This window comes from Euwallacea fornicatus, chromosome 2, assembly GCF_040115645.1.
Source record: "Euwallacea fornicatus isolate EFF26 chromosome 2, ASM4011564v1, whole genome shotgun sequence".
NCBI lineage: Eukaryota > Metazoa > Arthropoda > Insecta > Coleoptera > Curculionidae > Euwallacea > Euwallacea fornicatus.
In genome coordinates this window covers 3,215,896-3,230,234 of record NC_089542.1, presented here as the reverse complement: position 1 = coordinate 3,230,234, position 14,339 = coordinate 3,215,896, and the positions used below count along the sequence as shown (strand labels likewise).

Below are 14,339 nucleotides of genomic sequence, written 5' to 3'. Positions count from 1 at the left end.
ACAACCAATGAAAACAAAAATCGATAAACATTTGGGTCAGTTGTCAGGGTTGTCAAAAGTCAAATGTCTGCAAGTGTCAAATTCTGTTTGTGGAGATTTTAAAAATATTAGGTCACTTTGAATTGCTCGAGGTGTTCCCATTCAAGACATGCTCGTTATTTGGATTCAGCAGTAATACTAGATGTAGACAATACAATAAATTATTCATTAACTTTATAGAATAAATTAAAAGCCTTAATTCTATTAGATGATACCTATTTGAAAATGTCTTGTAACTCCAAGGTAACAAGATCTGATCAATATCTGACTGGTACTAAACTGTATTAGTAAGTATTGTGTTCCCGCACGTTAAACACTAATGATAATATAAAAGAACTACTTGTATTTAAATATTTTCACAATGTTCCAAATGAGGTGGAAAAAAAATTCAGAAGGTATTCAAAAACTGCATAAAAATCAACAAAATATGGAATATATGTGATTTACCACCTAAAAGTTTGGAAAATTATCGCATTGCTAAAAATATGCAACATTAACATTAAATATCTGCTAAAAAAAAATTCATAAATGAGTAAGCAATAATGTGATTTACAAAAAAACATTCATTAATTTTGTCTAATACTTTAGAACTTCTATATTATCAGAGGTATTGAACTGAGCCATAAGCAAGACAGAAAAAATATGTCACAAGTGTGATTTAAAATGCAGTATTTTTTAAATGTTAATGAAATACATAAAGGCTTCCAAAAGTCAAGAAAAAATATATGTATATTTTATCCAACATGTCTGAAAACTAATCTTATTTGTTCCAAAAAAGAAAAATTATATGGACAATCCCTCCTCATAACTTAGTCATAGAATCATTTAGATTTACAATTATAAATAGTACATTGCAAATACAGAATATGTCTATATAGTAAGTTTCATCCAATTCTTAAAATTTCCTAAAATATAAAACCTAACTTTAAGGATTAGTTCTGGAATATGCATGAACCCAAATAAAAAAAAAAGTTCTGCTGCAAACTGCCCTCATGCAGCTACAGCAACTTTTATAAAAGGAAAATAAAAAAACGTACCTTTCAGTTTTCACAATTTATTATTAAATCAAATACATCTCAAGCCCGCCTATTGTTATAGTTGCTTGCAGGTTGCAATAGCTGCAAACCACTGATATTGTTGAATTCCAACATTTTCAACATTTCCTTGGTTTCAGCATCCACCTCAATGATATCATGTTCCAAAGCTGAGACTTCGGGGACATAGTTGTCACGCCTTTCACGCTCCTCCTCCTGTAACTTGATGGAAATTCCTCTCACTTGGGAATGCCTCAATCGCTTCATTAAATGTGTCACAAAACCGGCAATCTTATTACGCAAAGGTTTGGTTGGAATAATGGCAATTTCTTCGCAGATTCTCTTGTTGGTGTGGAAATCTAGGGTCAGGCGTGTGTAGTACTTTTCAATGATCACTTTGGAAGCCTTTTTCACGGTTTTAGTACGGACGCGACCCATATTTTCTGCAAAGAACCAAAATTAGGTGTCATAAAACAAATTATATAGTTTTTTACTTAATGTTTTTTACCTGGATTTCAATGGTTTTTACAGTTTTTCCAGAAAAATTGTAAACCACGTGTATACGATGAGCGGAATCTTAATAAAAGAGAATAATGGAGTCCGACAACTGTCATCGTCAACGCCAAAGTCAAATTAAACGTGTGTTAGTACGGTACTAAGTGCTGTTTTAGTGTAGGAAGAATAGACGAAACAGCGAAAACGTTCATAGGAGAATATTAGCAAAAAATAAATAATTTTTTTTGTAATAAAATAATAACACAAAAGAAGAAAAATCGTGAAAATAAACAATAGAAAATATTCGAATACATTTAAAACAACAAGAAAACTGGTAAAGTGTAAAGTTAGTTAAAGTTAAAAAATATTTTTTATTGTTATGTATTATTAATAATATAATATTTATAAGATTTATAGTTAATTAATAAGTAACTTAGACTCTATAGTTGTAGCCCCACAGGCCTTAAGTATGGACGTCAAGGCTCGGTTGAAAGAGGCGAAAACTGCAATAAAAAACCATGATTTTCAAAAAGCTTTGAAACTTTGCAAAGTAAATTGGATAATTCTGTAATGTTATTAAGTATTCAGCATTTTTTGTTCTAGTCAGTTATAAAAGAAGATCGCAACAACTATATGGCATTTGTCTTCTTAGGATTATCCTTGCAAGAAACTGGGCCAGTTGATCAAGCACCAAAAGCCTTTCAAAAGGCCATAGATTTGAACTCATCCAATCCACTTGCATGGCAAGGACTGATCAGTTGTTATGAAAAATCTAACAAGAATGATGTAAAGTCTGAATTGATCAACTTGTATTTGACATATCTGTCATATGAGTCGTAAGTATGTGTTTTTTCAAATAAGTGTCTATTCACAAATTGATATTAAAAATTTCGTCAAAATACAGGGTGTTCAGTTAATTGATAGCAAAAAATTTGAAGATGAACTCAGTAGATAAAAATAGCTACACTGTCATTAAAAAATTAATGCTTCAAATTGTATTTTTTTGCAGCTCAGAGTTTTTAAAACATTTATCTTAAAGGATTGTCAAAAGCTATAGGGGGATATCCAAAATCATGAGAATGATTTTTTTAAACTTCATTATTCAAATTTAGTTAGAGAAATGCCATAGATTAGGCAGGTGCATTTATGAGCTACAGAAAATAATTTTATACTTATCCCTTTTTTTTATATCAAGTGTAAAACATGAGATATTTCTTATTTCAAATGTTTTTCAGCAATGAGTCCAAACTTTTGGACTACTCTATAAAATTAGCTAATATTGCTAGTTCAGGAGATTTGATTGAGGTAATGAAATTGTTGCTTAAAGTTAGTAAGAAATGTTCACAAGACCCTCAGCAAGATATTTTAAAATTAGTTACCAAGCTCTTGGAACTAGTACCTGAAGCAAATAAACCACTAGATTTGGTAATTTTTCTTATCTCAGAACTAGTCAATTTCCCACTGTATGAAATTTTTAGATGGAAGAATATGTTCAAGAACTGATCAAATCTTCTTCAATTACTGAATATGATTTTTCAAATTATCTTGTGGTTTTAAACAAAACTGGCAATTCATTAAAATTATTAGAAAAAGCCGAAGACATGGCCCAGTTGTTTCCATCCAGTTCTACAGCTCTCAGCTGGATATGCAAAGTTTACAATGAACTTTACATAGAAGAAAACACTGAATTTAACTGTGATAAAATCTGTACATATGTTGACAAACTTTTAGAATTTGACCCACAAAATACCATGGGTTTGTTTACTCATGCATTGTTGGAGTTTAAGGATGGCAAATCAGTTATTGCCAGAGAAAAACTTTTAGATGGTATGCACGTTATAAAATATCACAATCTATTTTTCATTTCTTTATTATTTGCATAGCAGTAGATCAAAGACATTTGGTATTAACATTAATCTTGTTTAGAAAAAGTGACTAATAAACAAATCATGATGATTTCATAACATACTGCTTTGGAATTTAATAGAAAATGATAACAAAATTTACATTATTTCAGTAACTTCACAACGGCCTGGTTTAGTGTATGCTTGGATATTATTAACTGACGTGCAATTGAAGTTAAATTTAGTTCAAGAGGCTGTAGGTAATCTGAATAAAGCACAGCGATTGACGAAATCTTTTCATGACCCGGGAAAGATACTCAGAAAATTGCGGCTTCAGGAAGTCGAAATACTGTCTTTATCAGATGATAGAGAAGATTGGAGAAAGTGTTTGGAGATTTTCAGCCATAAGGTTGGGAGAGTCCTTGTTTGCATGTTACATTTTTATGTCCATAGTAAAACAATCGAATTTTTATAAGTCCATGTTGATAACTTTTACAATACATGAGTATGGTTATCTAACTGCTAATATTGTTACCAAAAACTGGATGTAAGCTTTCAATAATTAGTGCATTATATGCCTCTTAACCCTCGTTGATCTAAAATACGGCGCATCTAAGTTGGGAATTTCATTTTGGCAGGAAATAGAATTAAAAAATAAACAGTGTCTTTCTTAACACTTTTCCAAAAGAACCATTTTTGTCTTAAAAAATGTTCAATAATTTGTGCTGGTACATGTACACGCGTCACTGGTGGACCTGAATATTTTTAATTAAAATATGTGCTTTCCTTGTATTTAACAATTCTGTATAATTTTCCTCTTTTAGGAGGATAATACCTTATTATTACTACCTCACATAATTACAGCGTGTATTAAATTGAACAATTTCATCGAAGCCGAAACGTATATTTCGGAGTTAGAATCTAAAAATAAAAATATTGCCCTTTTATACAAGTTAAAGCTATATCGAAAGCAGGGAAAAGTTGCAGATGCCCAAAAGCTTATAGAAGAGTCGTCATATGACTCATTGTGGTGGTGGTTGGAAGTTGGTGAAGTTTACTGGGACAGTCAAGAATACAGTAAAGCGTTAGAACCGTTTTTAAAGGTACATAAAGGACGGGCCTTCAATAAACAGTCTCTAACATGGTTTAAAAAAGAGATTATTTCTTTGAGGGCACCTTATATATGTCATAGTTATTTTGGCGGTGCTATATGTTTCAATTTTAGGCTGCCAAATGTGATCCAGGGAATTACATCCCCTTTGTTAAACTCGGTCATTATTATATAAAAGTTAGTCAGTTCGAAAAAGCGAGACGTTGCTACGAAAAGGCATTTAAACTAAATTCTCTGTCCTCGGAAGCAGGAAGTGCGTTGAGTAAAATTTATAGGAAACAAAAGAATTGGGTGGGTACCAAAATTATTATATAGAAAATGTGCGTATGAATGTAAACATACAATATTCCCAAAAATGTTTCAAATGTTTTACAATTTCTAATAATTAAATAATAATTATGTTTTTAATTTCAAATTAAAGCACATATTTTTTTAAAACTCATGTATCGCATCTCGCCAAAATTTGGAAAGTAATGAAACTATCTTTCAAAGTTTCACTTATAATGATATGTTGACAGTAAGCTTTTGAATATTTTGGATTTCTCAGGCTTTATTTCCACATTGTTTTTTTGTTACGATTTATTTCGCGTTTAGGATGCAAATCTGTCACTTCTGGTCAACTTTACACAAGGATTTCCAGACACCACTAATGTTTGGGCATGGTTACAGTTGGGTCTGACCTACTTAGAGCAGGCTAATGCCAATAGTGCTTTAGAGTATTTACGCATAGTGATTCGAATTCAACCAGAAAATGTGTAAGTATACTTGAAGATTTTTACTTTAGTACTAAATCCGTTGAAATATGCTTAAAGTACATACTTTTGTGCAAAAAGAGGATTTCACATTTACATTTTTTGTGAGTTTTGGCAGTTGTGCGCCGATGAAGATATATCAAACCTCAGTTTTCCTAATTTAAAGATTAGTCTTCAATATAAAGTTCTTCTCAATGGTAGTCTCTCGTCTATTTTTGCATATAGAAATAATTTCTGCAAAATCGTTCTTGTTTTTACTCACCTTTAGATGCATAAGTCAATAATTTATTCTTTTTCTGGAATTTGACAATTTGTCTTTAGTATACTATGCTAGATTCGGTCCTTGATAAAAAATATAATTCATCTGTTCAGGCACGCTTTTTAGATAAATTAGCCATATCTATCACTCATTGGTATTTTAGTCATTGCTGGGAATCCTTAGCGGATGCATATTTTTCTAACGGAGCATACACTTCAGCATTAAAGTGCTATCAAAAAGCATTAAACTTAGCTCAAACGTCTCTATACTCCGCTTTGCAAGTGGCTTATGTTAAAAAGGTATAAATAAATATTAAATAGTTTAAGCAATTTGAAGCTTTTGGTAATTTGATTAAAGATTTTAGGTGAATATGCTGAGGCACAGGTTGACTTTGAAAACATTTTGGTTAATAATAGAAGTTATGTACCTGCATTAAAAGGTTTGGGTGAAACATATTTATGCAGGGCGAAAGAATGTTACAAAGATCAGAGAATTGGGACAGCGAGAGATTATGCTCAAAAAGCTGCCAATAAATTAACCTTGTAAGTAAACCATGCAGCATGTTTCTTTTTCCATTTTCAATCAAGTTTAATTGTTCTATTATGCACATGTGCTATTAACACTTTAAGGGCTGTGTTCCAGAGAAGCGAATTAACTTGTTTGTGGAAACTTTTGGCAAATTCTGTCCATTTAGTCGCAAATTTACCTGAGAAATATTTTTTCATGAAGATTTCGCGTAGTTTCATTGATGCAACCAAGTCGGATGAGTCGGTATTGCTGGAGCAAGAAGAACTATTTGAAATGGCTATTAAGTAAGTATCGTAGTTCAAGACTTACTTAGAGGGTCAGAATGTCTCAAGTTCAATTGGTCACAGCATCAGACTAAGATACCAAAAAGCAAAAGATTCTTTTAAAATATGGTTGCAATGATATTATATTTTGTGAAAGAGCTTTGTATCTTATTATTTTTAGATTCTATTGCAAAGCAATTAGTCTTGCTCAAGACAATCCGTTCTTTTGGCACGATCTTTCTACTTGTTATCTAGACTACGCGCGCTCTATAAAAAGCTCAGATGCGCGATCTCGGTATTTTAATAATGCCTTATCCACAGCCCAACAATGTACTCTGTTAAATCCTGGGTTTTGGCAACATTGGAACCTTTTAGGAAATGTCGCTTTGTTCATAGGTAAGTATGTTATTTTGGTTTAGTGTAAGTATTTTTGCTAATTATTCTTTGCATATTCTATATTTAAGTATTTTTTAGGGCAAAAAAAACTAATAATATAGATAAAATTAAAGAGTTTTATATCAATAAGTTTTTCCTTTAGATCCACCGAATTATGCTTTGGCGCAACACAGTTTTATAAAAGCGGTGATTGCAGAAAACAACAGCTCGATCGCCTGGACTAACTTAGGAACTTTATACCTTTTGATGGGAGATTTGAAATTGGCTAATAAGGCTTTTAGTGAAGGGCAAAGATCCGATCCAAACTATATGAACTGTTGGATAGGACAGGTAAAAAAACAGTAATAATAGAGGATTTTAAATGAGGTTGTAAGGTATGGCTTTTTTCCAATTTTGTTTTGAGGAAATGGTGAGAGATTAAACGTTAATGTTAATTATACTTGCGTCTAAATAGTACACTGAAACTTTTACTTGCCATATTTAACTATTCAGGCCATTATCGCTGAGACAATGGGCCATTCGGACGCAATGGATTTATTCAGACATAGCACTCAACTTGGTCAGCATCAGCAAGGAAGCATCGGTTTCGGACACTGGGTGTGTCAGATCCTTCTCAATAGTTCTCCTGATGATAAAGCAGTGAAATATAACATTTACAACATGCACGCAATACCAATTGCTCTTGATGCCATCAATTGGTATATAGGTAAAATCTTCATTTATATTTATAATTATATATCATTATGTGTGCACAGTGTGAAACTGAAATCGAAAACGATCGCGAACATCTTGTGTATTGTATATTAAAGAAATTTTGGATTAGTCTTCGCCTTCTATCTTCTTTATAATGTTGCAAAAACTTTGATTTATTGACATTACTTATATAAAATCTGTGTTAAAGCTTGGCATAGTTTGAAATCATAGAGAACTCTTAGTTCATCAACTTTTATTTATCGATTCATACAATTAAAAATAAATAAATAAATATGAATAAATAAACTATCTGTCATCCAAATCTAAAATTCAGAACCACTGTTACATTCGGGATACAATTTGTTGCATTCTTCTTCAGACGTTACGGCTGTGTTCGGCATATAACGTCGATATGAGGGATCCCTAAAATTTTAATTGCAATTGATTCTTATCTGAATAAATGTTTTCATAGTTTTTATATTCACCTTAAAACGTTCAACCCGGTTTTAAGAATAATATTCTCATGAGCGATGAAATCAGCTTTGCATACAAACTTTCTTTTGCAGTTTATGTCTTTAATGCCCATGTCATTTAAAGCCATATCGGTGATATTTAACCTTGAAATAATATCAAATATAGATCACATTCTTGTGTCAAGTTCAGGAACTATATTTGAGTGTAAGCAAGCGCTTAAAGGCCACTAAGTAAACTTTTTTAATAGATTTCCCACGTATTTTAAAAGGAAAGGAAACGTTAAACCTAGGCTCAATTCATTCTCACGCTCAAGTCTCGTTTCTGAATGATGGCTCTTTATCGAAATATACTCACTGCCTTAACCGGTTAGTTAATAGGGTTATTCCTCTATAAAACATGGCTGTATAACCGTCTTCGTTACTTCTACTAGATGCTGGGACATTATGGTAGGTCCCTGGATCGGTGCTGTAACGTTCGTTGTGGTCGTAAACGTCTTCTGGGGGGTGATCTCTGGAATATTCTAAATAACATTGTTATACGAGGTATCTTAGATTTTTTTTATAATAAGTAATTTCAGAATGTACTAGAAATTCAGGAAACTTATGTCAATATCGGGGCATAAATTGAAAATGTTTTGAATATATGTGGAGGCACAGAGACATATGACTCTATGTACTAAAATTAGCAATAGATTTAAAAACTTAGTTCATTGAAACTTTTCTCCAATGTTCCTTTTCAAATTCCAAAGAATTTCTTGTCTCTTATAGTGTTTTACCTGCTGGATATCCTCCATATGACTTCGATTCATAAAATTCTGATCCGCTAGCCCAAGGCTGACTTACGAATTCGTGATCATGATGCTCGTGTGGGTTTACATAAACAACTTTCTCCTCGTGACGATCTTTACCTAAATGATACAGAAATTATATATTTGTGATATTTGACACTTATTATGAAGACTCTTTAAAAATACTTACTTTTCATGTACTCAATTAGCTTGATAATGCCAATTACTTTTCCGGCTACCAAGCTTACTGTAAATAGTGTTCCTACGAAGAAGATGATTTTCAGCTTAATAGCGAGGAAAGTCAGATAATATAAGAAGTGGAAGTGATCTGAAAATAAACGAATAACTCGTTTCAGTTTTTACGTGCAAAAATTTAATCAATAATAAAAGACTGATGTTTGACTAGAGGTATATGATATGGGTATCTGACGTTCTATATAATTTTAGCAACGAATTTGTCATATTGAATGTATATTTATATTCGCGTGCAATCTGTTTATCGAAAAAGTACCATCCTTGGCACTGATAAACTAAAAGATAATCCTTAGAAAAAAAACTTGCAATAAACGTGAACCATAAAATTAGTAGGTTCATTAAGCTATTTGCTATTTACCATCAAACATTTCCCAAATGTGCAAAAGCTGATTTACTGCAGTTGAAGTTATCTAAGAAATGCCTTTATGTATACTTGATGTTTTTCTTTAATTTTAAAATCAATGAAACGGATCAAGATGATTTTGTTATGCTGTAGTATAGAAAAATTCCCTCGACTCTTTTCTGCTATCCGACAAGTACACGAAATGTGTCCCTACATAGAGGTCTAATAATAAACCACTTACGTATTCCGTGATGGTGATGATGACTTTTTTTACACTTATTAAATCCATTGTAACCACTTATATGTTGTCCATAACAAACAACAAAAACTGCCGAAAGTATCACCATCGTTTTAAAATTTAACATTGTTCGAGCGTTACCAAGATAAACTTCTTCACTGAGAGTTTATTAGGCGGAAAAGAAATTTTATAGATTTTAAGACTTCGGTACGTTGTTTGCACTGAAGTTATCATGCCCTCACTTTTAATTTTGGCATGTACTTGATAATTGAGTATGTGAAAATAAGAGCGTTCCACTTTTTGTTTGAGATAGAAAAAAACGAAATTTTGCTTACGCAGTTTTCTTTCGATGAAATTGGTTTTGAGATTTGGTAAATATTGAACTTAGGGTTAAATTTTGGTTGCAACACGATCTGACACGTTTAAGGCAAATAAGAAATTATTAGAATTGAATACCCAGTAATTCTCTATAGTTTTGCATGTACGCTCTACACGCCTATTCCTCTGGCATCGTTACGCCATCAATTTTTAAAACTTTTTGAGATTTTGAACAAGCTGCAAAAACTAAATAATTGACCTACAGTTGTTGGGTGACAAAGTTGAAGAATTATATTTTTAGCTATAGAAAAAAATCTCCTTTGCTTAATGAGTAGTGAAAAAATCGTAGACCTCAGAAAATGAAGTAACAAATTTCTTCCACAATCTACCAAAATGGGTCCTTGAGGATTTTGGAACATAGTTTTCAGTATTATAATGAAGTTTGTGTCATGTGTTTCATTCTATTTCCAGAAAAGAATCAAGACAATAGCTGCGCTTGGAACATTTTGGGAATATTGTCTGAACGGATGGGATTACTAAAAACTGCGAAAAACGCCTTTAAACATGCATTTGTTTTGGCCGACAAAAAGAATAAAGATTTTGCGCGTGTGAATTATGGCAGACTTTTATACAGAATGGGAGAATATGAATCTGCCATTGAAATGTTTGCCAATGTGGAAGCTGCGACTTTCAGCAGTGGAGGTGGACTGGCATTGGCACTGTTTCGAAGTAAGTATTGAACTCTTAATTGTAACAAGACATGCGTATTAATCTTTGATTTTTCCTTGTGCCACCTAATAAAGATCAAGTTTAAGTTACAAAAATGATTCTTAGCAATCCCTTGCGAAAATTGGATTTATTAATATATTTTCTACAAGTCAATTTAAGCAAGAGCCACTTTAAAGACGATAAATGAAACACTAAATTAATTATGTCTGTAATAGTTCACATAGGTACATTTTGTCGATTTCCTACTATAATAGATCATTAATACAGGCACGTTTCGTAACTTTCATGTCAAACAAATTTACCCTTTCTTAAAGTCTTAGACATCTGTGTTATACTGATACTTCATATTTGCCGAATGATTTAGAAATCTGGCAGTGAATCGAATCATACGTTATTTGTTATTTGTTTTACTGCTTTACACTAGGGAGCGATATTTAAAACAAGTGAAACCCAATTTAATTGAATTGAAATTGAATTTGAGATATGACGATCTTTTCAATCATGATGTGTTTGCTTTAGATTTGTTTTATAAATGTTATTAATGTCGCATTAATTGTGTGACTTTGTTTGCATGAATTGTCCCGTTCTATGGAATTTTGCTTTTTGTTATAGACTTGTAGAATTTTAGTAGATAATTCCTTTTTGAAAAAAATGGGAAAGATTTTTGAATCCCTCGGAGATTACCCAGGTCTGCCTAATGGACCCCAACCAATACGTCTAGACTGTTGAGTTCCGCGCAAACTAGCTAGCTAAAATATTTACGAAGCGATTTCGTTAGAAGTAGATTGAACTCGTGTTTCAGATGCTCAATATCAAGAATCTTATGGCTCATATGAACAGGCACTTCACTGGTTAACAGAAGAGCAAGCCAGCCAATCAGAGCTTTTAGTAGCTTTGGCATCAATGGCCTACAAATTTCAAGGCCCAGATGGGGCCAAAACGATATTATTTCAAAGGTGAGTGATACTTAGTCACGCACAAATTTTGCAAAAAAAGTTTTAGTATTGGATTAAATGAGCCATCTCCCTGGAGCTTATATGCCACATTCTCTTTATCTCTACTCCATAACGACATGAATTTGTGCCAATTGGTGTTAAAAGACCTGGTTAACCTTGAGGCTCAAATCGCCCAAAAACCAGGCGATCACTCGGAGTTTATTTTCCATTATGCCACCCTCTTATCATGCCTTTATTTGTTGATGGTAAGTTAGAAAAAAAAATCGCAAAAAATTAAATTTTATTGGAAATATTTCGTCAATTTTAGAAAGATAAAAAAGCCGCTTTATGCGAATTAAGCCGGTTGATACATAATTACCCAAACGTATCATCTACTTGGCTCATATTATCTCAATTTCTGCTGAGATTAGAAAGCAATCACCACAAATTGAAAGCAGGAACCAAATGTGCTAATGCAGCTCTCAAATTAGGCAATAGTAACACCGATGTTACCACAGCGTTGTGTACTGTTGCGTTATCATTTCAAAGAGCAGGACACTTAAAAGAAGCTGCAATATGTGCTCAGAAGCTGGTGCATTATAATCCAGATTTAGCTGATGGGTGGGCTATACTAATTCCACTTTTATTGAAAAGTAAATCTGTTTCTTCAATTTTTCTTTCACAATTGCGGAACTATTTATGTAAAATTAAGTGTAGTGAGAATATTTTGAAGTGGTGTTGTGATTTAACAATGTAGAAGACGTAAATAAATAAATAATTTCTATATCTTTTTTTTTTTTAATGAAATCTGAATAAGGCGAAGTGTTGCATTTTCACCGTCACTAAATATGCATATGACTACGTGATACTTTTTTTTAGTTTTCAAAAAAAATGTTTATCATTACGTAAGTGTTAATAGTCCAAATTAGTAACATAACGCCAATTATTAGCATTTATAACGTCACTAATTCCAAGTTAGTTCACTCCTTCCCAAGATATCTACTATGAGTATAATGTTTCAAAATACCGTCAAAAGATGATTATAAAACTCAAATATCAAACATTTTGCCTTTTAAGCGTTATAATTTTTGTAAATGCTGAGGATTGCAGGACTTATGGCCAATCTGTAAGTTTAAATAATAATACGTTATTCATTATAATTGAACGATGATTTTATGTATTATTCTTTGTACGTACGTATTTTAGTGTTCAGACGATTATTCCTGCTGCGGAGGATGTTGTTTGAATGAAATATGCAGAGACAGTAAGTAAATTTTACTGCTATATAGAGTGTGCACGAATGCTATGTACATACGAAAGGGGGTGAATCTTTAGCTTATTTTATGACTAAAAGTTCATTTAAACATAGGTCTGCAAAGGCTTCGTTACCTTTTCAGAGAATGTTCAAATTTCCAGCATTTTTCAATTTTTTTATAGCTCCTGCAGTTTTTGAGATATTTAGCTAAAATATAATCTACACTGTAGGACTTACCTAATTGGGCATAACGAATGATTTTGATTATTTACAAAGTAATATTTTTTCAGGAGTCCTGTTCCCTTTTTTCCCTAAACTTTTTCGTGGTGCATCGCTGATAGATTTTAAAATAGAAAATGACGTTTTTAGTCCTTGCAGTTTTTTTGTATCTATGTCGGTTATCAGGAAAAAATAAAAAACGATTTTCTGTTATTCGCCAAATTAAATTAAAATTTATTATGCGTACTCGTCTATTTTTAAACATTTTGACAGTTTATTTAGAACTACTTGTTAAAAATTTAAACCAAGATGGTTAAAGAATAACCTAAATAATAACAATAATAACCTTAACAAGGAAACAACTTTGCAGTAGCTGTTGAAATTGACCTCCAACTCTTACATATGTGTCGCCCTTTTTCTCATTGGTGCTTGTACTCTTTCGAATACCTTCGGACTATTTCTTATAGTTTCAAATGCACCTAATATTCAATTTCGTAACTCATCAATGGTATTCACTTTTAATTTTCTTAATTTGAACACCCTGTAGATAGATAACAAAGCGTTTGCGAGCCTATGTTCACATGAATTTTCGTCATAAAATAAACTAGAGAATTATCCCTTTCCGTAGGTATGTGATATTTAGGAACACCCTGTATAATAAATAATAAATATAATAAATCTACAAATGCATACAATGACTTTTGAATCTAACATTATTCGGTACAGTAGACAGAAAAGAAATAATCATCCTGGACGTCCAGTAATTTAATATACTTGTTTTTGGTCATTTTAGCATACCTTGACTGTCGAAAGATGTCGGCTCAAGATCCATGTGTAGATAGGTACTGCCCGGAGGACCAGGTTTGTGTGACCTCGTACCCATGTACCGGTTGCCCTCTATCGACTCAATGCATTACCATGACAATACCGATTGAACTAAAGCATAACAAAACGTATACGCATCATCACCGTATAAAAGCAAATTCTGCTAATTATTTCAGCTTGAGTTTTTTTTCTTTAAGTTTTTGCTTCATCAGTCATATAACTTTGATTCTTGATATTAACAATTATTGATTTTAAAAAAATAAACAATACATATATTACCTACCATTATTTTGTGTTTCTATGCTTTCATTGCCCACGTAATAATTATATTTTCTTAGGAAATCTGTTTATTTCTTGAAATTTATATTCCTTGTTCCGTTAAAAAAAATGGCCTTTTACGTTGTTTTCACTGCTTTAGCTATTTTCGAGTTATTTACTTAAATATGCATAAAAACATTTAATTAAAAAAAACAACTCTAGAAACCATGTGTTTTCCGTAACCGTGTAACAAAGAGTCCATATTTTCTTCCTCCTATGTAAGAATTTA

General features: G+C 32.2%; 3 protein-coding genes across 10 annotated transcripts; 1 reads left to right on the top strand and 2 right to left on the bottom strand.

Annotated features, from left to right (window-relative positions):
* Positions 1–1,077: 1,077 nt before the first annotated feature.
* Positions 1,078–1,713, bottom strand: RpS17 (ribosomal protein S17). Of its 2 annotated transcripts, none has more exons than XM_066295076.1 (2): positions 1,582–1,713; positions 1,078–1,516 (listed from the first exon to the last, which is right to left on the bottom strand). In XM_066295076.1, the coding sequence occupies exon 2, from the start codon at positions 1,509–1,511 to the stop codon at positions 1,116–1,118; it is 396 nt and encodes a 131-aa protein (XP_066151173.1). In that variant the 5' UTR covers positions 1,512–1,516; positions 1,582–1,713; the 3' UTR covers positions 1,078–1,115. The 2 variants fall into 2 exon arrangements, with proteins under 2 accessions (XP_066151173.1, XP_066151182.1); XM_066295085.1 differs by having other exon boundaries at positions 1,568–1,697.
* Positions 1,714–1,753: 40 nt separating this feature from the next.
* On the top strand, positions 1,754–12,281 carry LOC136345986 (tetratricopeptide repeat protein 37). Of its 4 annotated transcripts, none has more exons than XM_066294773.1 (19): positions 1,754–1,902; positions 2,015–2,118; positions 2,172–2,404; positions 2,804–2,993; positions 3,047–3,395; positions 3,586–3,821; positions 4,237–4,515; positions 4,638–4,814; positions 5,118–5,278; positions 5,698–5,833; positions 5,892–6,076; positions 6,164–6,346; positions 6,507–6,721; positions 6,864–7,051; positions 7,214–7,427; positions 10,301–10,558; positions 11,361–11,514; positions 11,561–11,759; positions 11,822–12,281. In XM_066294773.1, exons 2-19 carry the CDS (start codon positions 2,038–2,040, stop codon positions 12,248–12,250), a joined length of 3,867 nt encoding a protein of 1,288 aa, XP_066150870.1. In that variant the 5' UTR covers positions 1,754–1,902; positions 2,015–2,037; the 3' UTR covers positions 12,251–12,281. The 4 variants fall into 4 exon arrangements, with proteins under 4 accessions (XP_066150870.1, XP_066150890.1, XP_066150880.1 ...); XM_066294793.1 differs by having other exon boundaries at positions 1,760–1,914; XM_066294783.1 differs by lacking the exon at positions 1,754–1,902 and having other exon boundaries at positions 1,959–2,118.
* Positions 7,651–14,269, bottom strand: LOC136346132 (uncharacterized). 4 transcript variants are annotated; one of them, XM_066295045.1, is made up of 6 exons: positions 13,766–14,269; positions 8,866–9,003; positions 8,664–8,795; positions 8,243–8,408; positions 7,900–8,031; positions 7,651–7,837 (listed from the first exon to the last, which is right to left on the bottom strand). In XM_066295045.1, the coding sequence occupies exons 1-6, from the start codon at positions 13,848–13,850 to the stop codon at positions 7,738–7,740; spliced, it is 753 nt and encodes a 250-aa protein (XP_066151142.1). In that variant the 5' UTR covers positions 13,851–14,269; the 3' UTR covers positions 7,651–7,737. The 4 variants fall into 4 exon arrangements, with proteins under 4 accessions (XP_066151142.1, XP_066151158.1, XP_066151132.1 ...); XM_066295061.1 differs by having other exon boundaries at positions 8,866–8,937; positions 13,766–14,267; XM_066295035.1 differs by lacking the exon at positions 13,766–14,269 and adding an exon at positions 9,515–9,670.
* Between the last annotated feature and the right edge of the window lie 70 nt (positions 14,270–14,339).

What these genes read in the sequence shown, in the direction of transcription:
- LOC136345986 (XM_066294773.1), top strand. Translation starts at nt 2,038, where the DNA reads ATGGACGTCAAGGCTCGGTTGAAAGAGGCGAAAACTGCAATAAAAAAC. An exon ending in CTATTTGAAATGGCTATTAA is followed by an intron (nt 6,347 to 6,506) that starts GTAAGTATCGTA and finishes TATTATTTTTAG; the next exon opens with ATTCTATTGCAAAGCAATTA. An exon ending in AAAACGATATTATTTCAAAG is followed by an intron (nt 11,515 to 11,560) that starts GTGAGTGATACT and finishes AAAAAGTTTTAG; the next exon opens with TATTGGATTAAATGAGCCAT.
- LOC136346132 (XM_066295035.1), bottom strand. Translation starts at nt 9,638, where the DNA reads ATGTTAAATTTTAAAACGATGGTGATACTTTCGGCAGTTTTTGTTGTT. An exon ending in TCATCACCATCACGGAATAC is followed by an intron (nt 9,004 to 9,514) that starts GTAAGTGGTTTA and finishes GTTTATTTTCAG; the next exon opens with ATCACTTCCACTTCTTATAT. An exon ending in TTAACTAACCGGTTAAGGCA is followed by an intron (nt 8,032 to 8,242) that starts GTGAGTATATTT and finishes TATTATTTCAAG; the next exon opens with GTTAAATATCACCGATATGG.
- RpS17 (XM_066295076.1), bottom strand. Translation starts at nt 1,511, where the DNA reads ATGGGTCGCGTCCGTACTAAAACCGTGAAAAAGGCTTCCAAAGTGATC.